The sequence below is a fragment of the Rana temporaria genome, chromosome 4, assembly GCF_905171775.1.
Source record: "Rana temporaria chromosome 4, aRanTem1.1, whole genome shotgun sequence".
Taxonomy (NCBI): domain Eukaryota; kingdom Metazoa; phylum Chordata; class Amphibia; order Anura; family Ranidae; genus Rana; species Rana temporaria.
Genome location: NC_053492.1, coordinates 445955962 through 445982134, shown reverse-complemented (window position 1 = coordinate 445982134; position 26173 = coordinate 445955962). Strand labels below are relative to the sequence as shown.

At 44.7% G+C, this 26173-nt stretch overlaps 1 protein-coding gene across 3 annotated transcripts in view; it reads left to right on the top strand.

Annotated features, from left to right (window-relative positions):
- Positions 1–26173, top strand: part of THADA (THADA armadillo repeat containing) — a 779727-nt gene that overhangs the window by 194528 nt on the left and 559026 nt on the right. For all 3 annotated transcript variants that reach the window (XM_040351533.1, XM_040351532.1, XM_040351531.1), the window contains exon 23: positions 24348–24480. In XM_040351533.1, coding sequence (XP_040207467.1) covers positions 24348–24480 — 133 coding nt within the window. The remainder of the gene's footprint in view (positions 1–24347; positions 24481–26173) is intronic.

Genomic DNA, 26173 nt, shown 5'->3' with positions numbered 1-26173 from the left:
ATGGACTTGTGTCTTTTTTCAACCTGACTAACTATGTAACTACACTCGGGTCAGTACTTTAGGGTTGATTTACTTACGTAGCACAGTGGCTAAATGGTTAGCATTTTGCCCTAGCAACATTAAGGTAATCGCCACGGCACCTCCTGCCTGGAGTTCTCCCTGTGCCTGTGTGGGCATCCTCCAGTTACTTTGGTTTCCTTCCACACTCCAAAGACATGCTGGTAGGTTAATTGGCTCCTGTCTACATGGTCCCTGGTATGTTTATGTATGAATGTAAGTTGGGGACCTTAGATTGTAAGCTCCTTGAGGGCAGGAACGGATGTGAATGTACAATATATATGTAAATTGATGGCGCTGTATAAATACTTATAATAAATAAAACCTGGAGAGTGCAAAATTTGGTGCAGCTCTGTATAGAAACCCATCAGCCTTTTTAGCCAAGCTTAATCGAACAAGCTGAAGTTAGAAGCTGATTGGCTACCATGCACAGTTGCATCAGATTTTGCACTCTCCAGTTGTAGTAAATTAACCCCTTTGTGTAACCTATCTGGAACAGGCATGTGAATGAAGATGTCGGACTTTACAGACATGCATGCTTAAAGCTGGCCATTGACTCAAACCCTGTAACTCAGTTGATTAATGTATTAGCCAAACAGCTAGCTTCCAGGGATTGGCAATGGCAGCTCCCTAATGTTTCTCAAAAAAGGTTTTCTATAAAGGTCCTAACTAAAGCTCAACACACACATTGCAATTTGTAATTACAATCTTCTTTAGGATCTACCATTAACGTGGTTGTTAAGCCACTACTATAAAAAAAACTCCCATTCTGTCTGTAACATAACAATATGTGTCTGTGTTATATAAAAAATATACCGATCTGTACCTATATCGGAGCAGCTCCTGGCACTTCCGTGATTCCTTGGTTCTCTCTTCTGCCCAGCTGACAGCTCCAGCAGGCGGGGCTGAACACTCCCGATGATGTCAGCCGGGGAGGAGGGAAAGAGCTGAGTCGTCATGTGAGCGCCGGGAGCCACTCTGATATAGGTACAGATCGGCATATTTTTATATAGCACAGGGCCACATATTGGTATGTTACAGAGAGGTTTGGAGGATTTCATAGTAGTTATGAGAGCAGCAGGAGGGGAGGGGGTGGGCACTAACAGGAAGAGGGAGAGGACAGAGAAGGACAAAGCAGGACTGAAGATGACGGAGGCACGTAAACCACGGTACCAGGGCTCAGCAGCCATAATAAAACGTGATAAGTTTACAGGGTGAAGGGTAAAGCCAGGTAGGATCAGCCAGGTTTAGGTGACACAAGCACTGTGCTGTTATTCATGCTTTAGGGGGGACAAGATCTGTTCTTTTTTGTTTGTTTTAGATTAACAAACACTTTATCTTTTTTTGTACAGGGGCTTACCTGGTTATAGCTTGATTGGATAATTTATATAGGTTCTACTATTTTTTATGTCATTTTGGTAAATCAAAAGTTGATTGTGCAGTCGGATCCATTTTATAATGGACATTGACCAATTTGTAAAAGTAAGCAGAACATTCTATGTTATAACATTAAAAATGTTGATTTTTTTTCTTATCACTCTAGATTAGGGGTGGTTCTTTATTTTCCGTTAAATCGTAATAGGATGCATTAAGGTGAAAAAACAGGAGGGTTTACAACCTCTTTAACCATTTCAGCCCGAGCCTGTTTTTCAGACAGTGTTAAAAACAAGTTTGTTTGCTAGAAAATTACTTGGAACCCCTAAACCATTATATATATTTTTTTCTAACACCTAGAGAATAAAATGACGGTCATTGCAATACTTTTTGTCACATCGTATTTGCGCAGCGGTCTTACAAGCGCACTTTTTTGGATAAAAAAATAAGACAACAGTAAAGTTAGCCCAATTGTTTTTTTTAGATTGTGAAAGATAATGTTATGCCGAGTAAATTGATACCCAACATCTCACGCTTCAAAATTGCACCCGCTCGTGGAATGGCGTCAAACTTTTACCCTTAAAAAAAATCTCCATAGGCGATGTTTAAATTGTTTACAGGTTGCATGTTTTGAGTTACAGAGGAGGTCTAGAATTATTGCACTCGCTCTAACTATCGTGGTGATACTTCACATGTGTGGTTTGAACACACCTTTTTCATATGCAGGCTCTACTCACGTATGCGTTCGCTTCTGCGCGGGAGCTAGTCGGTACGGGATGCTTAAAAAAAAAATAACAATTTCTTATTTATTTTACTTGATTTTACTTGATTTTATTTATTTTTACACTGTTTGTTTAAAAAAAAAGGGTCACCTTTATTACTATTTCAAGGAAGTAAATTCCTTGTAATAGAAAAAAAGCATGACAGAAATTTTAGTCATTTGAAAAAATGACAAAAATAAAATGGCTCTTTAAGAGCTATGGGTGGAAGTGACGTTTTGACGTCGCTTCTGCCCCTGCTATGGTATGGAGATGGGTGGGGGCCATCTTGCCCTCACTTGTATCCCATACCACTGGCGTGACAGGACCCGATGACCTCCGCCACTACTGAAGGCTCCGGTAGGTGCCGGAGGGGGGCCCCCTCTCTCGCCGCCGGAAACGGTGATCTTGCGGCGGAGTCGCCGCAGAGACCACCAATATCGCTAACCGAACCACCGCCTAACGAGATGGCTGCCTTGGTTATGCTGCCATTACCGAGATATCCCTCTTCAAAGTGCCGACGTCTATAGTCGTGTGGTGGTCGGCAAGTGGTTAAAGAATTAAATTGGCATAATTTTGCATTATACATCTCTGTAGAATGTATAGGTTAACGGAATTTTTTTTTTCCTCCTGTTAAGAGCCTTGCTGTTCTTTAATGACTTTATTTTGAAGCAGGCTGCGGCCTGTGGCACAACTGAATATCCTGGCCTCATAAGTACAGCTCTGGTATTCTAAGAGCCCAGCCTTTCTCAAATTTATTAAACATCCAATACTTCAGGAAAGAGCCAAATAGTTTCCAGAGAGAACATCCTACCCTCTGCGTAGGCAGTTCTGAGCGAGAAATATCTGAGGGTTATTTGAAAATAAAGCTGCTACAGCTGGGGGTTCTTTAATTCCCTTCAGTCATAGCAGCCGCCCACCTCTCTCTCTCTCTCTCTCTCCCTTCAGAAGTCAAAGCTCGCTAATGAGCAGGCCTAAAGTTTAAACAAAACATTCCTGCTTTGGGACGCTCCAAATTTAACCAAATAAAAACAAGGCCGAGAGGAAAAATATTTTCCAATAGTCTACAAGCTGAGTCTTAACGACATGAAAGGCCATTTGCAATAATTTTATTGGCCAATAACCATATAAAAAGGGAAATATAGTAAGGGTGAAAAGGGCTCCATAACAAGTGCGCCTGTTTCTCTTCATAAAAACGATGTCAGGCAGGCCCTTTGTAAACGCCGGGGCATGTTGAAGGTCTGCATCGGCAAGCTTGTGTATGCTGCAAGTGGGTTTTACATTTCCATCTAAGTCTATAGGAATGCAAAACCTGCTTGATGCAGGTGAGGAGGTGGTCAGCTGTAGGTCAAATGCACCTGTCAATCAAATGTAAATGATTTCTAGAATGTTTTAAATTTGATGCCATTGACAAAAGACCAAAGCTCGTCAATGCAGGCGCTGACAAAGCTAAGAAAGTGTTGAAAAAATGTATAATCAATAAAAAAAAATTATCAATATAACATGCTAATGGGCTTAACGTGATTGCTGCCCAGACCACTTAGAGCAGGGGTGTCGAACTCTATTTCATTGTGGGCCGCATCAGTATTATGATTGCCCTCAAAAGGGCCGGTTGTATCTGTAAGATTAGATGTCTAGCGCATCCCCTTACATGTCAAGAGCCCCCCCACCATCAGAAGTTCAGTCCCCCATTCTCCCTTGCATCAGTGTACCCCCCTTTCCTTATGCTGCTGCTGGGAAAAAGATGGATGCATTGCTTGAAAGCAGAAAGTACAGGGTCTGGAGGGGGTGTAAGGGCCACATGAAATGGCCTGGAGGGCCGGATTCGGCCCACGGCCTTGTGTTTGACACCTGTGACTTAGTGTATCCACTTGTGACTCTCAATAGGTAATAAACAAAATATGATATAGTGTAGCACAACCAAAAACTCATAAATCAAGTCCAAGTATTTACAAAATTCAACCCTAGTGCAACGTTTAGTGACAGTTCATTGATATCCAGTGACTTCAGTGACCACCACCTCTAGCTGGAATGTCTGCTCACCTCCCAATGTTGACCCCACTACAGAGTCACATACACCTGTAGTAATATCTCTCTGGATGCCTCGGGGAAACCCTTTCCTCCTCCTCCTGGTGTTCCTGAACAAGACAGACCTCTCGGGTTCTCACGATATGGACCCCACTACAGAGTCGCACACGCCTGGTGAAATATCTCAGGATACCTCGGGGACACGAATCCTCATCACAGTGCACCTAGACAGCTCAGACGTCCTCCCAGGATCTCATTCAGTCATGTGTGACCATATAAAACAAAGGCAAACCATAGTGCTCTCTGCTTAGAACATTTAATAAAACTTAACTCGGGGTTAAAGTACTTGCATACAAATGTGAAAAACATGCATATTATCAATATTGATGAAAACATGGTGACTGCTAAGGTGCCGCCATTCAAGATGTTTTTCTCAGTTTTCTCTGCAGCTTACTGCACTACACCTCTAGGCAGTAACATTAACCACTTGCTTACTGGTCACTTAAACCCCCTTCCTGCCCAGACCAATTTTTTTTTTTTTTTTTATAATTAAATCAGATCTTTTTTTTTTTTTTCTTTATTAAATATGCAGACAACATTGAGACGATACAAATTGCACAAACAAAATTACATTAACAAGACACACCCCCCCCCCCAAAAAAAAAAAAAAAGTACCCCAAACCACCTCAACAAACCCTATGCCCTCTCACCTCACGCTTTGAATGACAATTGCGCCGTCATGCAACACTGTGCCCAAATTCAATTATTTTTTTTTTTTTTCACACAAATAGAGCTTTCTTTTGGTGGTATTTAATCACCACTAGGTTTTTTATTTTTTGCAAAAAAAAAAAGAAAAAGACCGAACATTTAAACAGAAAAAAGTTTGTTCTAAAAATGTTAAAACTGGTAATTTTTCTCCTTCATTGATGGGCACTGATAGACGGCACTGATGATCACTGATGGGTGGCACTGATGATCACTGATGGGTGGCACTGATGATCACTGATGGGTGGCACTGATGATCATTGATGGGTGGCACTGATGATCATTGATGGGTGGCACTGATGATCACTGATGGGTGGCACCGATGAGCACTGATCAGTGGCACTGGGCATTGATAGATGGTACTGTTGGGGGGGAAAGGTATGTGGCACTGGTGGGTACTGATAGGTGGCACTGGTAGGTGGCACTGGTGGGCACAGATGAGGCAGCCACGTCTCTCTGTGTGAGGGACCAATGTCCCTCTGACAGATGCCAGTGATCACCTTTTTTCCCCCCCTCGCACTGACAACGTGAGGAGAAAAAACCCTGATCAAACTTCTGTTTATATCACGTGATTATCTGTCATTGGCTGACAGCTGATCACGTGGTAAGGGGCCAGGATTGGCCCCTTACCCCGATCTGTGATCAGCTGAGTCTCATAGACTCGGTAATCACAGAGCGCGTGCAGGCAGCTCATGCACGGGATGACGTCCTATGATTGTAAAGGTCACCTTAAACAACCTATTTAGTTTAAAATAGAAATGAAATGCAAAACATTTTTGTATAGATATAAAAAAGGGAAAAAAGTTATTTATAATGTTTTGTTCATAAGTGATCAAGTTCCCTCTATTCTCAGCTACATGAGAGCTAGAGGAGGAGAAGCGGCAGTACACTGAGCTTCCCAGTGAATGACTGTGCAGTGGGAGTGTGTCAGGAGAAGTCTGATCATTGGAGGAGAGCACACAGAGTTCCCAGCATAGCTAGAGAACTGACCATGGTGTGTACTCGTGCTTAGTGTAGTCAGTTTTTCATAGGAAAGCAGAGGGACTGGCAGGAAGACCAGGTATTATACATAAAGGAAGCAATATAAAGAGAACAGGAGACTTTATCATACAAGTACATGGTACAGCATGCACATATCACTGTTGGGGTAACAAACGCTTTAAGCTTTGACAAAAAAAAAAAAAAATGGAAGCTGATTGGTTTCTGCACCATATTTTGCACTCTCCAGTTTTAGCAATTCAACTCCTATATGTGAATGAGCAGAGAATGAGTTGAGTTGCGTTGAGAGATATCTTAACTACTTGAGGCCCGCGCTATAGCCGAATGACGGCTTCAGCGCGGACCTGAAAATCCAGGAGGACGTCATTTGACGTCCGCCCCTTTCCTCGTTCCCTGCGCGCGCTCCCGAGCGCACAGCGGGGGAAATTCTGTGCTGGTCTTGTCCCTTGGACACAGCCAATCACAGATCGCCGTGAACGGCCAATCGGAGTGGCCGTTTGGTATGCGATCTGTGCGGCCAATGAGAGATGATCTCAAATGTAAACATATGAGATCATCTCTCATTGCCGGCTCTCACAGAGACAGCGTGCTGTCAGGGAGAGAGGAGACCGATCTGTGTCTCTTGTACATAGGGACACAGATCGGTCACCCCCCCAGTCAGTCCCCTTCCCCCACAGTTAGAACACTATTCAGGGTACACATTTAACCCCTTCCTCACCCCCTAGTGTTAACCCATTCAATGCCAGTCACATTTATACAGTAATTAGTGCATATTTATAGCACTGATCGCAGTATAAATGTAAATGGTGTCAAAAGTGTCCGATGTGTCCGCCATAATGTCGCAGTCCCAATAAAAATCGCAGATCGCCACCATTACTAGTAAAAAAAAAAAAAAAAAATTCTGTCCCCTATTTTGTAGGCGCTATAACTTTTGCGCAAATCAGTCGCTTATTGCGATTTTTTTTTTTTTACCAAAAATATGTAGAAGAATACGTATCGGCCTAGACTGAGAATTTTTTTTTTTTAATTGGGCTATTTATTATAGCAACAAGTACAAAATATTGTATTTTTTTCAAAATTGTCGCTCTTTTTTGTTTATAGCGCAAAAAATAAAAACTGCAGAGGTGATCAAATACCACCAAAAGAAAGCTCTACTTGTGGGGAAAAAAGGAGGTCAAATTTGTTTTGGAGCCACGTCGCACGACTGCGCTATTGTCAGTTAAAGCGACGCAGTGCCGGAAGCTGAAATTTCACCTGGGCAGGAGGGGGGTATATATGCCCAGTAAGCAAGTGGTTAATATAGCGCGGTCTTACCCCGAAGGGCCCCGAGGGCGCATTGCAGAGTTCCTGTGAAAAGAGGAACCAGAAGCAGCACAGAGCGGCAGAAAGGGTGGAAGAGAGAGGCTACGCAGGGAATGCTTGCGTGAAAAGCCAAGTCTTCAGTAACCCACGGAAGACCGGAATAGTAGGGGCCTCCTGGAGCTCCACAGGGAGGCCATTCCATAGAACGGCACCTTGGTGGGAGAAGGCCCGGCCACCACGCCGGATTTTCTTGGGCACCGAGATGTAAAGGAGATCTCTGCCGGTAGATCTGAGTGATCTAACAAGAGCTTGTTTATGAAAACGAGAGCAGAGATGGCTTGGGGCCAGGCTTCTCATAATCTTAAACATAATACATCCAGCCTTAAAGCGGATGTGCCACTAAAAAACTATATTAAAAGCAAGCAGCTACAAATACTGCAGCTGCTGACTTTTAATATAAGGACACTTACCTGTCCTGGAGTCCAGCGGTGATCGCAGCAGATGACGAGCCGATCGCTCGTCACCCTGCTGCTCCCCCCTCCATCCACGGTGAGGGAACCAGGAAGTGAAGCGCTCCGGCTTCACTGCCCGGTTCCCTACGGCGCATGCGCGAGTCGCGCTGCGCCCGCCGATTGGCTCCCGCTGTGTGCTGGGAGCCGAGTGTTCCCAGCATACAACGGGGGGGGCGACGGGAAGCGGAGGAAAAACCCGTCCTTTGCCCGTATCGTAGGGCCGGAAGTGGGTGCAGATACCTGTCTGTAGACAGGTATCTGCACCCCCCTCCCCCCTGAAAGGTGTCAAATGTGACACCGGAGGGGGGGAGGGTTCCGATCAGCGGGACTCCACTTTAGAGTGGAGATCCGCTTTAAATAAGGTGCAATAGTGGACCGGCAGCCAGTGCAAGGCGCGGAGGACATGGAGGGTGTTTGACCAGGTCTGTTAGTTACAGAGTGCATTGGCCAGTGCAGTCAAATTCTGTTGCTTTTTTGGACTACAGTCATATTTAGAAAAAACGCACAAACGCTATAATAGGAATGTGGAGATAAAACCATGAAAATGGAGAGTGCAATGCCTGTCTGAATCGATATTAAAGGAACACTAAAGGTTCGTTTTTTATTAGATCAATTGATTGCTGTAAGCTAGAGCATTTAAATACCACTTACCTCGTTTTTCCTTTTGACCTCCAAAATACAGTAATCCAGGTTTGAAAATGCCATTTCCTGTCACTCCTCTTCTTGCTTTCCACCAGCATCTGAGCCGTTTTTCATGGTGGAAAGCAGAATGTGCTCACCCCCTCCCTATGACTACAGCCCTGCGTGAAGATGCTCTCTTATCCCTCACAGGCATGGAGGCTAAGCCTAATGGGAACTGTAGTTCCTATTAGGCCGTGATGTAGCAAGAATGAATGCGCACCGCAAACCAGGAAGTCAGTGAGAATAATGATTCAGGAGTGACGGAGGTGAATAAAACAGCTCGATTTCAACAGGTATCAAACTAGTTATAATGCAAAACATTACTTTTTACTTTATAAGCTACTGTCAGACTTTAAGGCTCCATTCACACCTTGGCGACAAAACGCCCGATGCCGGACGCTCGTGCCGCTGGAGGGGAGAATTCCCATTGCTGTCTATGAGATGGTTCACATCTCATAGACACCGTACGCCTGCCGTCTGAAAACAAGTCCCGGACTCTTTTTTTCAGGCGGCATTGGCCATAGAAAGCAATGGGAAAGATTTGTTAAAAAAAAATTACACGAATCGCGGTAAAATACGCCGCGTACGCGGCGTTACTTGTCGCGGGGGTGTGAATGCAGCCTTATTTAAGAGGAAAATATTTTTGTCTTTACAACTCCTTTAAATTCTGTGGCTTCAATTGGTCTTTAAATGTCACTCTGAGGCCCCGTACTCACGACCAAACATGTCTGCTGAAACTGGTCCGCAGGCCAGTTTCAGCAGACATGTTTGGTCGTGTGTGGGCGCGAGCGGGCCGAATTCCAGCAAACATTTGCCCGCCGGGCCTTTTCCCAGCGGACAAATATTCCTGGACTTGTTTTAAAACAGTCCGCTGGAATCCTGCCCGCTCGGACATGTACGGTCGTCAGTACAGACCTACCGTACATGTCCAGGCGCCCGCCGTCCCTCGCATGCGTCGAATGACTTCGACGCATGCGTGGAAGCATTTTAAAGGCGGCCTGCCCACGTCGCTGCGTCATTGTCGCGGCGACACCGCGTCATCGACGCGGCGACACCGCGGACACGCCCCGCGTATTGTTTACGCGCGGACTTCTGTACGATGGTGTGTACAACCATCGTACAGAAGCCCTCTGGCAGACATGTATGGTGAAAACGGTCCGACCATGTTTGGTCGTGAGTACCCGGCCTGACAATCATCGGACAAATACAATATGTAGCCCAGTCCATTGCTGTGCAACGTGGGAATGTTTCCAAGACGCTTCATGTTTATGTCATTAGCAAATGGAACATTAAACATCTCTTCTTGAAAATCCTTCTTTATTGGCTCTGCCATACACTAATTTTAGTACTGTGCATTTATTTTCTGTCTTTTTTTTTTTTTTTTTATGGCGGTTGGCCATCTTATAAAAGGCCTTTGCTGTTGAATTTATGCCTATATACTTTTTTTTTTTTTCAACATTGCAGAAAAATACATTTTGGCAAGACATCAGATTCTAAAGTAAGTCAGGCTATAGGCAATGAAAAAGCTCCTTGTTTTGTGATCTACTGGGACACATTTTTTTCATAAGTTTCCTTTGTAAGGTTTAAATACTGTGATTAAAGGAAGCAGTAACCGAAGGAATATGACTGAGGCTTGCAATGTAGCCTGGAAATGCATAACTTAAGCTATATTTTCCAGCTGCCAGGCTTTTATTTCTAGACTGTATTGGGGGTGCCAAAGTGCACACATTGCATGACTGTGAGCAAAGCTGTCCCCCTTCCCTGTTCACGGTTAAAGCTGAACTCTAGGCAAATATAAAACGCACAAATTGCCACAGCTGTGTAATCATTAAAGAGGAGCTCCAGTCTCCAGTCAAATACTGTAGCTGCTGACTTTTAATATAAGGACACTTACCTGTCCAGGGATCCAGTGATGTCCTCACCCGAGCCGATTCTTTAAAGCAGGGGTCCACCGATTTTATTTTATTTTTTTAAAAGTCAGCAGCTACAAATACTGGTAAATAAAGTCAGCAGCTACAAATCTGCTGACTTTTAAAATAAGGACACTTATCTATCCCGGGCACCCACGGTGTCGGCACCTGAAGGCGAGCGATCCCTCGGCTGTCGGATGCTGCCGCCGCCATCTTCGGTAAGGGAATCAGGAAGTGAAGCCTTGCGCCTTTACATCCTGGTTCCCTACTGCGCGACTCGCGCTACGTGATGCTACTGGTCCCTGCTGTCTTCTGGGACCTGTGTTTTTGCCAGAAGACGCGGGGGAGGTGGGGGACGTAGATACCTGAGGGTGGTTCGGGTATGCCCGAAAGTGGGAGCAAAATACCTGTATTACACAGGTATTTGCTCCCCCCTGAAAGTTGCCAAATGTGACACCGGAGGGGGGGAGGGTTCCGAAAAGCGAAAGTTCAATTTTTATCGGCTTTTATCAGTCTCCGTGCTGCGAGCGTCCATGATTTAAAAGCCGCTCCTTCTCCTCAGAGAGTGTCCTGTGATAGGCGGAACACAAATCTTCCCAGCAGCGCCTCTGTTCTGTGTTCCTCCTATCACAGATGCCTTCTTATCCTCGGACGAGATGAGAAGACGTCCGTGATAGGCGTAACACAGAACAGAGGCGCTGCTGGGAAAATTTGTGTTCCGCCTATTACAGGACAGTCTGAGGAGAAGGCGCGGCTTTCAAATCATTGACGCTCGCAGCACAGAGACTCACAGCTTGGTAGTCGATACAGAAAAACGTGAGTGATTGCACTGTTCGCACAGTGGGGGGCAAGTTCAGGCACAGTGAGGGGCAAGTTCAGGCACAGTGAGGGGCAAGTTCAGGCACAGTGAGGGGCAAGTTCAGGCACAGTGAGGGGCAAGTTCAGGCACAGTGAGGGGCAAGTTCAGGCACAGTGAGGGGCAAGTTCAGGCACAGTGAGGGGCAAGTTCAGGCACAGTGAGGGGCAAGTTCAGGCACAGTGAGGGGCAAGTTCAGGCACAGTGGGGCATGTAATGTAATGGCACAGTGGGGCATGTAATGTAATGGCACAGTGGGGCATGTAATGTAATGGCACAGTGGGGCATGTAATGTAATGGCACAGTGGGGCATGTAATGTAATGGCACAGTGGGGCATGTAATGTAATGGCACAGTGAGGCATGTAATGTAATGGCACTAAAAAAACAAACCTTTAGTGTTCCTTTAACTTGTAAACAGCAAATCTCAGAAAGAGCCTCGGTCCTTAAAGGAACATTAAAGGTTTGTTTTTTATTAGATCAATTGATTGCTATAAGCTAGAGCATTTAAATATCACTTACCTCGTTTTTCCCTTTGACCTCCAAAATACAGTAATCCAGGTTTGAAAATGCCATTTCCTGTCACTCCTCTTCTTGCTTTCCACCAGCATCTGAGCCGTTTTGCATGGTGGAAAGCAGAATGTGCTCACCCCCTCCCTATGACTACAGCCCTGCATGAAGATGCTCTCTTATCCCTCACAGGCATGGAGGCTAAGCCTAATGGGAACTGTAGTTCCCATTAGGCCGTGATGTAGCAAGAATGAATGCGCACCGCAAACCAGGAAGTCAGTGAGAATAATGATTCAGGAGTGACGGAGGTGAATAAAACAGCTCGATTTCAACACGTATCAAACTAGTTATAATGCAAAACATTACTTTTTACTTTATCAGATACTGTCAGACTTTAATTTAAGAGGAAAATATGTTTGTCTTTACAACCCCTTTAAGTGGTTAAGAACAATTGCTTTTGTGATATAATCGTAGTTTTGCCACTTGGTATGTTTCTTGAGCACAACATTTTCTAACCCAGAATTCAACTTTTATTTGAGATTTTAGCGTGCTCATCCATGAAAGGAGAATGCTTGGAATCAAGCCACTTTTCTTAACCAAATCTGCTTACATTGCTAAAAATGTTCTCTGTGATATTTCACACTCCTTCCTCTCCAGTGTTTAGAAGATTATCACGCTTTATATTATACAGGTGTGGTTGGAACAGCTTTATTCCAGCTAATGAATTGTGAAACGCTCTATCTGCCACATCCCCTGTTGCTGCAGTCACTCAGAAGGTGCTCTAGCTAAGCTTTCAATGAATAAGCGCAGAGTTTAAGCACGTTCTGGAAAGGCGAGTCCAAGTATTAAAATAAAGAAGGAGCTAAGGAAAACTGATTTATATTGGAGAGAAGACTTCAAGCACCGACTTGCACTGGAAGGGTAGGGCTTAAGTACAAAGCTGTCTAAATACACAGACTCGGTTCTGTGGTTTTAACTGTGTAAAGAAAAGCAGCGGCCAGGCCTCGGCGTGCGCCCGTCATCGGGTTTTCCTGCACACACAATAGTTAAATCGCCAGCTTTGTGCGTAGAAATTGCTGTCTCATCTCGCACACAGGGGAGATTCTTTCATCAAGTTCCTTATGTAATCACTAATTTGTTTTTACTGTATTGTGGTTTTTACAAAAGACGATTTCATAGTAACATTTCAGCCTGCAGCAAACTCCAGCGGAATCTGGCGGCTGTGACATAGTCCAAACTTTCTCCTTTGTCTGTTTCCACTTGGCATGTACCAGACCGACTTGTTGTCATAAGCCCTCAGCGTCAACGCCATTAAGGGCCGCTAAAAGGGAAAAGCCTGACGTGTCCTAGGGAAAGCGGGCTAATGAATGCTCTGTATGAACCTTCACTTTCATTGTTCTACTGAAGATGTTTGGATATTTAATGATTTGCTGGCAGTTCACTTGCTGTTTGTTGGGTTGGGTGTGGGGCTGTTTTTTTTTTTATTCTTGTCCGCACAGGGTGCTGCCAAGCTAAGGAAGGTCAGAACAAGGTAGTCAGTGTTTTTTTTTTTTTTTGTAGTCTGAAACTGATTTTGGTTTTTAATTTAACGATTTTTTTTTTTGTTGGCTCTGCCTAAAGTGACCCTGCTGTCTAGATAAACTCTATCCAGCAGCCCATGTAATAGAAAAGCTAGACAAAGTGAAAACTTTGCTCTTTTGCATAGCCGAGAGCACTGGTCTGGTATTATCCAACACTTGCGAAGTGCCAGCATGTTTCCCTCTAGGCAATGTCTCCTCCCCTGGTGGGAGGGGCCACAGAACCCAGCAGAGACACACCATCCGGAAGTGTCGGATAGGTATTCACAGCCATTGTATCCATCCTTTCTGCAAATTCCGCCGTTGTGCACCATGGGATCCTGAATTCCAAGTATGCAATTCATTTTCAGGTAATTGCATTTCTCGAAATCGGTGTTCTGTAGCCAGAGTTCACAGAGCTCCACGTATGGGAGGTGGAAGTGTTTGTTTCCTGAAACTGTGTTGTATAGCCTTTGTCTCTGCTTGATATATTGCCAATGATATTTAAACTTTAAAGTTTCACTTTCATGACTGTGAAATACTTCCCAGTACTGACATTTTGCTTCACCAGGCTTTCCGTAAGTCAGGGTTTGACAAATTTGAAATCTAGGAGCCAGCTAAAAAAGTTAGGAGCCAGAAAACGCGCCCCGTCCCGACGAGCTTGCGCGCAGAAGCGAACGCATACATGAGTAGTGCCCGCATATGTAAACGGTATTCAAACCACACGTGAGGTATCTGTAGAAAGAAATGTTTGGACAGCCGCACTCTGGAAAAAGCTTCTCGGAAGCTATGAGTAAGCACTGATTGTAGTGCGAAACGTCAGCTGCATGCCCCTGTCTTTGCTGTGATGTATGGTGTTTGATAACTTTTATCAATAAAAGGCAACCAAGAAGGTTTTTCCAGAGTGCGGCTGTCCAAACATTTCTTTCTACAATTGCTTCGTGCATTGCCGGCACCTGGGTTTCTCTGAGAGGATACGGATTTATCCACATACCAAATTGGAGCGGTGACTATCTTCTCCCACACTTGAGGTATCGCCACGATTGGTAGAGCGAGAGCAATAATTCTAGCCCTAGACCTCCTCTTTAACTCAAAACATGCAACCTGTAGAATTTTTTAAACGTCGCCTATGGAGATTTTAAAGGGTAAATGTTGTCGCCATTCCACGAGCGGACACAATTTTGAAGCGTGACATGTTGGGTATCGATTTACTCGGCGTAACATTATTTTTTACAATATAAAAAAAATTGGGCTAACTTTACTGTTGTCTTATTTTTTTTTTTTATAAAAAAAAAAAAGTTTTCCCAAAAAAAGTGCGCTTGTAAGACCGCTGCTAAAATTCGGTGTGACACAGTATTGAGACGACCGCCATTTTATTCTCTAGGGTGTTAGAATAAAAAATATATTTAATGTTTGGGGCTTTAATTAGAGGGAAGGAGATGGCAGTTAAAACACTGGGGAAGCTCCATTAGAATTGCTGGATTGCTGGCTTACTTGTCATGCCAATGGCCACCACAAGATGGCGCAAGATCACAGAAGTATGCTTAGGCCTGCAGAAGGCCGCAAAGCCACAGGCTCAATTACTGCCCGCCGTGGCCCGCCACGCGTCAGGGGGGCGCACGGAGACACAGGATGGTGTAGCCTGTGTCTCTGTGCGCCCCACCTCCCCACGATCGCATTGGGCCGCGACGGCCGGTAATTAAGGCCGCGGCTTTACGGCCTTCTGCAGGCCTAAGCTTCCCCGGGCGCCAGGTCGCTAATTCTAGTCGCAATTGCGACCAGGCGCATGGATTTTGTCGAACCCTGCCATAAGTAATAAACGGCAAGAGTTGGTGCATGCTAGGGCCCTTTCACACTGATCAATTTTTAATCAGTTTTTTAGTTAAAGTGATTGTAAAGTTTCGTATTTTTTTTTTAAATAACAAGCATGTTGTGCTTGCCTCCTCAGAGCAGTGGTTTTGCAAAGGAGCAGCCTGGATCCTCCACTTCTCGGGTCCCTCTACACTGCTCCTGGCCCCTCCCTCCTGTTGAGTGCCCCCACAGCAAGCAGCTTGCTATGGGGACACCCCAGCCGAGCTAAAGCTCTGTGTGCCCATTCAGACAAGAAGCTGCCATTCGGCCCCGCCCCCTCTCTCTCCTGATTGGCTAACTGACTTTGTCAGCAGCGGGAGCCAATGGCGCCACTGCTGTGTCTCAGCCAATCGGGAGGGAGAGTTCCGGACATCCGAGGGACTCTAATCGCTGGATAGAAATAGGGCTTGGGTATGTATTAGGGGGTTCTGGGGTGGCTGCTACACACAGAAGGCTTTTTATCTTAATGTATAGAATGCATTAAGATAGGAAAAAAAGTCTGCCTTTACAACTCCTTTTAAAAAAAAAAAAAAGCGGAAGAGTATGCGTTTTTGCCATGGAGCAGTGTGAAAGCAGCTGAAAAACTGATCGGTGTAAAAGGGCCCTAAATAGAACAAAATCTACATGGGTTTCCAATTTATTCATAAATATAAAAAAACTAAATTCAAAAACTATTAGCCAGATTCACGTAGGTGGGCGTAACGTTAGGCAGGCGTAGCGTATGGCATATACGCTACGCCACCGTAAGTTAGAGAGGCAAGTGCTGTATTCACAAAGCACTTGCCTCCTAAGTTACGGCGGCGTAGCGTAAATGGGCCGGCCTAAGCGCACCCAATTCAAATGTGGAACAATGGGGCGTGTTTTATATACAGGCATACCCCACTTCTTAAGTACACAATGGGACAAGAGCATGTATGTAAAACGAAAATGTACTTAAAGTGAAACTATACCTTTTTTAACTTCTAGGGTGTAGTGGGGGGTCAGGGACTGTAGTTAAGGTCTCAGGGGCTGTAGTGGGGGTGTCAGAAGCTGTAGTTGAGGTCCCAGGGGCACCCCGGAACCGGGCGGGCCATGCTCTCGGAGCTTCAGCTCCTTCTACTGCGGCTGCAAAATGTCTGTACAGTACTTGTAAGGCACTTTACGTACACTCGCGGGTATGTCCTTACTCGCGAGTGTATGTAAAGTGAGTGTACTTAAAGCGGGGTATGCCTGTAAATGACTGGTGACCCGACATGATTGACGTTTTTAACGAACGGCGCATGCGCCGTCCGTGGATATATCCCAGTGTGCATTGCTCCAAAGTACGCCGTTTCGACGTGAACGTAAATTACGTCAAGCCGGATTCGCGTACGACTTGCGCAAACAACGTAAAAAGATAGGCCTGTTCCGACGTCCATACCTTGCATGGGATGCGCCACCTAGGGAGCAGCTTTATCTTTACGCCGGCGTATCTCTAACGTAAACGGCGTAACTAATTGCGATGGGCGCACGTACGTTTGTGAATCGGCGTATCTAGTCATTTGCGTATTCTACGCCGAACTCAACGGAAGCGCCACCTAGCGGCCAGCGTAAATATGCACCTTAAGATACGACAGCGTAAGAGACTTGCACCGCTCGTATCTTAGCCTAATTTAAGCGTATCTGGTTTCCAGAATACGCTTAAATTTGCGACGGCGTAGATTCAGAGTTACGACGACGTATCTACTGATACGCCGGGGTAAACCATCTGAATCCACCTATGGGACTTGATAAGTTTTTGCCCTTTTTGCTCTGAAATTCCTAAATCTGCTTTTGTTCAACTAGTTGCCTTCAGATGTCACATAATATATTGGATGGTACCATCTGTATGCAATCAGAAAGTGTCACATGGTCTCAAAATAAATACACCCATTTCTAGAAGGTCCTATGGATTTGGACGATAACATATCTAAACAACAACATAAATACCATGGAGATTGCCACATCACCAATCTATATATATAAAACTCAGTGTGTGTGTATGTATGTATGTATGTATGTATGTTCCAGCATCACGTCCAAACGGCTAAAGATATTAACATGAAACTTGGCACACATGTTACTTATATGTCAGCAACAAACATAGGATAGGTGGTTTAACCCTTACCCACCCCCATTTGCCATGGTCAGGGTTTTTCTTTAAAGTCCCATTCAACTCTATGGGAAATACATGTTACTTCATAACTTCCAAACGGCTGTACATATTTCGATAACACTTGGTCACATGTTACTTATATGTCCACTTAAACTATAGGATAGTTAATGTATCCCTTAACTACCCCCATTTGTGAGGGTCGGGGTTTTTGTTTAAAGTCCCATGCAAATCAATGGGAAATGTATGTTCCCACATAACTTCTGTACGCCTGGAGATATTTCAATAATATCTGGTACACATATTACTTATATGCCAAATAAAAATATATGACAGTTAAATTAACCCTTACCTACACCCTTATATAAAAGATGGGTATATTTAGGTTAAGATAGGAAGACCGGGCAACGCCGGGTATTCAGCTAGTCAGGTTATAAAATATAATCCCTAAAGCCTCATTAAATGCCTTTTTAAAAATGCAAAGAATATGGCACAATCACTCTATCTGGTGAGGGATATTCATTTATACTCTGGGACAGCCAGGAAAGATTTTTATGGAATAGCAGTAGGCAGAAAGCCATTGGTACAAACAATCATCGTTGACTCCATTCATTGTTTTCCAAGATGCATATGGAGCAGGGGGCAGCCCGTCCGTTAAGGGCGCATTGGGCGCCGCCCACCGGCCTCTTTCAGGACACCGGATGCATGAATTCCAATACGGGGTGGGTGTTTTTTTGAAGCACCTATTAGAGCCAGAGGCGCAAAAAATGGCCCGGTCAGGAAAGGGGCAAATCCTTCTGGGGCTAAAGTGGTTATTAAAAAAAAATTACAATCACTTACATTTTTTAAATAAAATTACAAAAATCCCAGTTGAATCCATTTTATTTCCAGGCTGTAACACTATAAAATATAGTCAAGTCCCTAGAAATGAAGTGAGGAATACTTTATAGAATGTGCTATTAATTTAACACAACTGTAGGACTGCTGGAGAGAAATCCAGGTTATAGGTGTGCCTAATTGTTTTTCATATCCTTATATTTTGCTTCTGACCATAGCTAAGGATGACTTTGGGCTAGTTGATGTTTCCCTGTGTCTACGCATTTATGTTATATACATGCAAAGATCTAATCTACCAAACTAGCCCCATATGTTTTTGGCTATGCAATCCGTAAATGGTTTTGGCAGACCCCCCTCGGTATTAGGCTCTGTTACATTGTATTCGATTACATCCGGCAAGTAAGGTGTACTTGATTAGAATGTAGTAAATATGTATATATGGAAAAGACTTGTGGATCTTGGAGGCAATGTGTGCAACTCTGGTTACCTATTGGAAGATGTGATCCAAGATAGTGTTATACGAGACAGTCCTTTAATGCAGTCATTCCGCTAGGCCATTTATAATGAATATCATTATGCGAATTCTCCGACCCGCCCTGCGCTTTTTAGTCCCGTTTCTTAGAACAAGTGTAATCATGCAGATTTCCTTTCAATGAGTGAAAACTTGTTTTCAATTACTAAGACATTTGAAACATATTTTAAGTCAATTTCACAAGCGGGAAATTAAATTAGCAGTTTTGGAATTGAATTTAAATATATTTTTCGTAGCATTCAACCTTCGGACAACATTTGTGATAGGCTGAGCATTACTCCTACATTACATTACTATCATGTCGCTAGTGCTAAAGCAAAGTCCTTTAATTAAACTGATGGTGTTTGGAAGTAATTATTTAAAAAATGGACTCTTGACAAAACTTTTGTTTTAGATTGTGGGGAAGTGTTGGAACTTCTGTCTAGTTTACTTTCTTGTCCTGTTAAAGCGGAGTTCCACCCAAAAGTGGAACTTCTGCTTAATCCACTCCTCGCCCCCTTACATGCCACATTTGGCATGTAATTTTTTTGGGGGGGGGAGTGGGGGCTTCAGGAGGAGTGGGACTTCCTGTCCCACTTCCTCCTTCCGCCGAGGGGCTGCAAAGGCGAATAGTCTAATCGCCTTTTGGCAGCCCCTCCCTGTAGGCGATCGCCTGGGACACGTGACAGGTCCCAGGCGATCGCCTGTCCAATCAAATGGCACAGCGCTGCTCGCGCATGCACAGTGGGTGCCCGGCCGTGAAGCCGAAAGCTGTCACGGCCGGGTGCCCACACTTAGAATTGAGACACCGGCTGGAAGGGGGGGGGGGGTAGAGGAGAGGAGCGGAGCCCCGGCCGGAACGTCGCTGTAACGTGGAGCAGGTGAGTGTATGTTTATTAAAAGCCAGCAGCTACACTTTTTGTAGCTGCTGACTTTTAGTAAACATTAAAAATTAGTGGAACACCCCTTTAAGGAGATTTTCCTTTTCCTAATGCATTTATTCCTGTTACTACCACAGGAAATTAGAGGAAGTCTCCCCAGCTGTGTAACTGGTGGTGATGAAGGAGGTCCTATCCCTTGCTGTCTTAAAATATATATATTTTTTTGTACTGTTTGTGTACCTGTTTTATTATTATTTTTTCATAGTTTTTGTTTTCACGCTCAATTTCCATCAATCTCTAATTCAGAGGCTGTCACTGGAATAAGAAGTGAAGGCAAACACAGCAGTTAGAATCCGAGTGAGCCTTTAACCCAGGGGTCTCCAAACTTTTCAGAACGAGGACCACATTGTATATTTTAGTAGTAGTATTTGTAGCTGCTGACTTTTTTAATTTTTTTTATGAAGGAGCCTGGGAGACCTCTTTCTTTTCTGTTTCAATGCATTTATTGGTTTTAAGTCAGGGGCTAAAGAATGATCAGGTATTACAGAAGAATCCAAGAGGAATACAAACATAATCATAATTAATCCTTCTAGCAATTGGGATGATATTGAAGGATAATTAAAGTGAAATGGAAAGGGGAGGGAAAAAGGTCATACACTACAACCTACTCACAGTCCTCCCAGGGGTGGTCCCATTCCTGAGACCAATCCCAAAGGATGGAGTCTGTAAGAACTTGGGGTGTCAAAATAAATCTGTGCATCGCGATTCGGGTGTCCCTGATGCGGCATCAATGCATGCGAATGGGAAAGTCGATGTCGGGTGACGTCATCCTGACTGGGAGAGCACTCCGAGCCGTTAAATCCTATGCGGCCTCGGCTTTACGGGGTCATACCGGGATGATGGCCACAGCTGCAGGCATCATCCCAGTACCGTTTTTAGAGTGGGCGTTTGGCTTTCCAGGGATAACTACTAATGCCGCTAAAAGCCGCTCGGTTGTTATCTCAAAAGGCCGGGAGGTGACATCCCCCCCCTCCCACCGAATTCTGCCGCTTTTACCGGGCCACCCGTGCCACCGGGAGACCCTATCCGCGACCCGCCACTTCCGGCGGCTAGAGACAGACTGGCACGAAGCGTCGGCTTCGTTCCAGTCTGTATGTAAACAGACCCCTGAACCCTCCATAAAGAGTAACTGTCACCACCTATTACTGTCGCAAGGGATGTTTACATTCCTTATGACAGCAATAAAAGTGATCATTTTTTTTTTTTCAAACACAATGTAAAAAAAAATAAAAAAAAATGTAAAGCTCCCCTGTCCCCGCGAGCTCACGCAGCAAAGATAATGCATACGCAAGTCACGCCCGCATATTTAAACAGTGTTTAAATCAATCACACGTGTGAGGTATCGCTGCGATCTTAGACCTCCTCTGTAACTATAACCTGGTAACTGTTATTTTTTTTTAAAACATCGACTATGGAAATTTTTTAGGTACTGTAGTCTGCTAGTGTGCGCAAAAAGACACTCGCCTGTCCCACAATCCAGCGACGTAGCCACCCGAACCCTCCATTCTCTCCCCTGCGCGTCCATGGCGCTGGCAATACTACTGTGGGCATCCGGCTGTGACAGCTTGCATGTTCACAGCCAGGTGCGCATGTCTGCATAGCCGGGCTATCTTCTGGGACCTGTGATGTGTCCCGGAAGATTGCAGGGAAGAAAGGGCCGCCTAGATAGCCCAAGCGGAAGTGAGACCTTGTCGGTAAGCGTGATGCATCGTGGAATCGAATTGAATCGTTGACCAGATAATCATAATCGAATAGTGAGACATGTGAAGATATGCACCTCTAGTAAGAGGAACCAGAAAGAAGATAGGAGGGAGTAAGAAAGGACAGAGTCTAGAGAAGGATGGAGAAAAAGGAAGGAAAAATAACTCGGATACGCTGCTGGAAGCAGTCAGAGGAGGCCAGAACAAGCCGGTTGGAGTGAAGGAAACGTGTAGCAAATCCAAGGTTCCCAGACTTTGAGCTATTTGGGGTGTGAGTCATTCACAATGCTAGACATCTGCTCATGAAGCATCAAGGCAGTCATACGTGACTTCACCCCTTGAAAGTCAACGCAATGGGTCTTCCAGGCCTGGGCTAGGGTCTGTTTAGCAGATATAAAAAGATAAGTAGCCAGCTTCTGCTGGGATGCATCTAGGCTGGGAATCGGGCAATGCAATAGGGACAACTTTGCGTCTCTGTGGACCGTTATATGGAAGAGGGTCTGGAGCAGGCCAAAACCCCTGGATCAGAACCCTGACCTTTTTTAATTTTAAACCTTTTTTAAAAATGCTTGTAAATGTGTGTAGCATTCTTTAAAATAACTGATGAGTCTGCCATGAAGGCCCTTCATTCTTTATTTAGAGACCTGACATAATCCTTTTAAAACAGAACTACTCGGCATCTGAGCACCACAAACAAAAAAACTAAAATTTTGATTATTTTTTTATATTCAAAGCAAACTTCCCCCATCCATCCATGTCTCCATGCATTTTTTTTGCTAAGAAATCACTTTGAAAAACAACCCCCTAGCATTTCTGGCCATGGCCATCTTTAGCAAGGGAAGATGAATCATATAGCATTTACTTCCTGGAATCAACCTACTCTAAGCGCAGGCAGGAGGGTGTGCTTAGCTGAAAAAAACCCTCCTCCTTTCCTGAAGACTTCTGGGATGTATGACATTGTTTTGGCCCAGAATCCAGGAAGTAATTGAAGAAACGCAAAGTAAAAAAGTTTAAAGCAAGTAAATGTTATACAGTGCCTTGCAAAAGTATTCACCCCCTTGGATTTTCACCTATTTTGTTACATTAAAGCCTTTAGTTCAATGTTTTTTTAATCTGAATTATATGTGAATGATCAGAACACAATAGTCTAAGTTGGTGAAGTAAAATTAGAAAAATATATACATAAAACTATTTTTCAGAAATAAAAAACTGATAATTGACATGTGCGTATGTATTTACCCCCTTTCTTATAAAGCCCATAAAAGCTCTGGTGCAACCAATTACCTTCAGAAGTCACATAATTAGTGAAATGATGTCCACCTGTGCAATATAAGTGTCACATGACCTGTCATTACATATACACACCTTTTTGAAAGGCCCCAGAGGCTGCAACACCCAAGCAAGAGGCACCACTAACCAAACACTGCCATGAAGACCAAAGAACTCTCCAACCAAGTAAGGGACAATGTTGAGAAGTACAAGTCAGGGTTAGGGTATAAAAAAAAAATCAAAATCTTTAATGATCCCTAGGAGCCCAATCAAATCTATCATAACCAAATGGAAAGAACATGGCACAACAGCAAACCAGCCAAGAGATGGCTGTACACCAAAATTCACGTACCGGGCATGGAGGGACATGTATCTGTACATAGGACGACAATAAGCCGTATGCGCCATAGAGTTGGGCTTTATGGCAGAGTGGTCTGAAGAAAGCCATTAATTTCAGCAAAAAACAAAATGGCACGTTTTGAGTTTGCGAAAAGGCATGTGGGAGACTCCCAAAATGTATGGAGGAAGGTGCTCTGGTCTGATGAGACTAAAATTGCTATGTCTTTCACAAACCCAACACATCACATCACCCAAAGAACACCCTCCGCTCAGTGAAACATGGTGGTGGCAGCATCATGCATCATGCTGGGGGGTTTTCAGCAGTCGGGACTGGGAGACTGGTCAGAGTTGAGGGAAAGATGGATGGTGCTAAATACAGGGATATTCTTGAGCAAAACCTGTACCACTCTGTGTGTGATTTGAGGCTTGGACGAAGGAGGTTCACCTTCCAGTGGGACAATGACCCCAACCACACTGCTAAAGCAGCACTTGAGTGGTTTAGGGGAAACATGTAAATGTGTTGGAGGGGCCTAGTCAAAGCCCAGACCTCAATCCAATAGAAAATCTGTGGTCAGACTTGAAGATTGTTGTTCATAAGTGCAAACCATCCAACTTAAAGGAGCTGGAACAGTTTTGCAAGGAGGAATGGGCAAAAATCCCAGTGGTAAGATGTGGCAAGCCCTGAGACTTATCCAAAGCGACTTGGAGCTGTGATAGCCGCAAAAGGTGGCTCTACAAAGTATTGACTTTAGGGGGGTGAATGGTTATGCACATTGACTTTTTCTGTTATTTTGTCCTATTTGTTGTTTGCTGCACAATAAAAATTTTTTTAACATCTTCAAAGTTGTGGGCATGTTCTGTAAATTAAATAATACAAATCCTCAAAATGGGGGGGGGGGGGGGTGAATACTTGTGCAAGGCACTGTATACTTTACTATTTAGTTACTAATGCTAGCCACATAAGGATTAGAAATTGATTGAAAGAGTGAAGTTGAGCATTATTGCAAATAAAGACAGGGATGTCCCCCCCCCCCCCCCCAGCTGTGCTAACTGACAGAGGTGTAGGAATCTCTGTGACAGGACAGAATTGCAAATTCTTTGGTAGATTTGACAGTTCACACGTGTATTTTAATTTTGTATTTATTCATGTTGCCTGGAGTTTTAATACTCCTATTTGAATAATTTAATCTTTGTCATTTGATTTCAGACTGTTGTTCATAATCAGTTTACACTGGGTGGATTTGGCAGCATTGATATTTATGATAAAAATCTGCAGTCTTGCTTTCTTCACAGGGAATCGGATTGTATTTTGATCAGATACAGACAGTATTTCTGAAAAATCGGAATGCCTGTAGAACCAAAAATAGATGGCTGTGAATGGTTTGATTGTGTGAGCAGTCCTTGTGTGTTTGAAGTAGTGTGGCATGGTTTTAATAAAACGTACTGCCCCCCGTGACCTCGCTCGCTTGTTTGATTCTTTCAGATGCAAGGAAGAGAGCCTGCGTGGCTTACCACGCCAATGGTTATGCAACGTCTTGGAGGAAATTAAATCTAGCGATCCATCTTCTAGGCTCTGTGCAACCAGGCGCAGTGCTGGAATTCCATTCTACATACAGGTAACTGAGCAAGCTGTGCATGGTTTATTTTATGAGAATAAAAGTGATTTCTCTCTGATCCAATATGCAAGAGAGCCCATGTCCTCCCCTTGGTTTTTTTCCTAATAAAAAATGAAATTATGTGTTTCCTATTTTCTGAATAAATTTAAGAGCAGCTGGGGGAAGACCAGCTATTTTTTACACAGAAGGAAGTGATATAAGCCTGGAGTATAGGTAAACTTAATCACTGAAACTCATAAGTTTTATCATGTTAACTCAATTTCAAAAGTAACTTTCAACATGATTATCCCCTTCGCGTTAACAGTGTGCACATACATTCGGCCCTTCAAGGCTGGGCTTTTTTCCATTGGGCTCCATGTATATGTATCGGTCTTTGTGCTGGGAGCCCGCCGCACAGCGCCCTCTCTTCACATAGACTGGCATCTCACTGGGAGCTCCGTGTCCCATACGAACGATCGGTCCCTGGTTCTGGGTCACCTGATCGCTGTGATAACCTCTGGGTGGCTATCGCAGTGATCAGTCCCTGTGTTTCTCTCTCTGTAAATATGGAGGAAGGATACATTGCATCTCTCTCTGCTTGTAAAACAGGGGTAGGCAACCCCCGGCACTGGTGCTGCAAGCGGCACACAAAGCCTATTTTGCCGGCATACGACTCCCTCCCCATTAGCAGTGCAGGGAAGTGTCAGTGAGACATTAATGCATTCCAATTTCAGAATTCCCCACACCGCACCTGCACTGAGGGGGGGAGGCATTGAGCCCCCACACATTGTAAAAGATGGAAAACATTGTTTGGTTCTCTAACGTTGCTGTAGCTGCGATTGTCTGCTTTTGTGATGGGGAAGAGATTGGGTGCAGGTCTTCTAGGGGGCGGTCCCGGTTTCCAGAAGGTGGAGGACTGTTGGCAATTGCTAAAGCCAATCACAGTCCTGCTAGACCCCCCTACCATCTGGGGGAATATGGCTCACAGGATGAGAAGGGTGTTCAGTGGTGGGACAGAAAAGCAGGGGGTTATTGCAGTGGGGTAGATGTGAAAGTAGGTGTATTGGTGGGGCAGGGGGGTACAGAGGTGGGCCAGATGTGCAGAGGAGAATGGAGGTACTTTGGTGGAACACAGGAGCAGGGGTGTACAGTGGTGGGGCAGAGGAGCAGGGAGAACAGAGATGGGACAGATGTGCTGGAGGTACAGTGGTGGGGCAGATGAGCAGATAAGTTCAGTGTTGGAACAGATGAGAAGATGGTTCAGAGGTGAAACAGAAGAGCATGGGGGTATGGCGGTGGAGCAGATGTGCAGGGAGGTGCAGTGGTGGGGCAGATGAGAAGGGGGTTGCGGTGGTCGGGCAGATGAGCAGGGGGTTAAGGTGGTGGGGCAGATGTACAGGGTAGTACAGTGGTGGGGCAGATGTGCAGGGGAGTACAGTGTTGGGGCAGATGTGCAAGGTGGTACAGTGGGTGGGGCAGATGTGCAAGGTGGTACAGTGGGTGGGGCAGATGTGCCGGGTGGTACAGTGGGTGGGGCAGATGTGCCGGGTGGTACAGTGGGTGGGGCAGATGTGCAGGGTGGTACAGTGGGTGGGGCAGATGTGCAGGGTGGTACAGTGGGTGGGGCAGATGTGCAGGGGAGTACAGTGTTGGGGCAGATGTGCAAGGTGGTACAGTGGGTGGGGCAGATGTGCAAGGTGGTACAGTGGGTGGG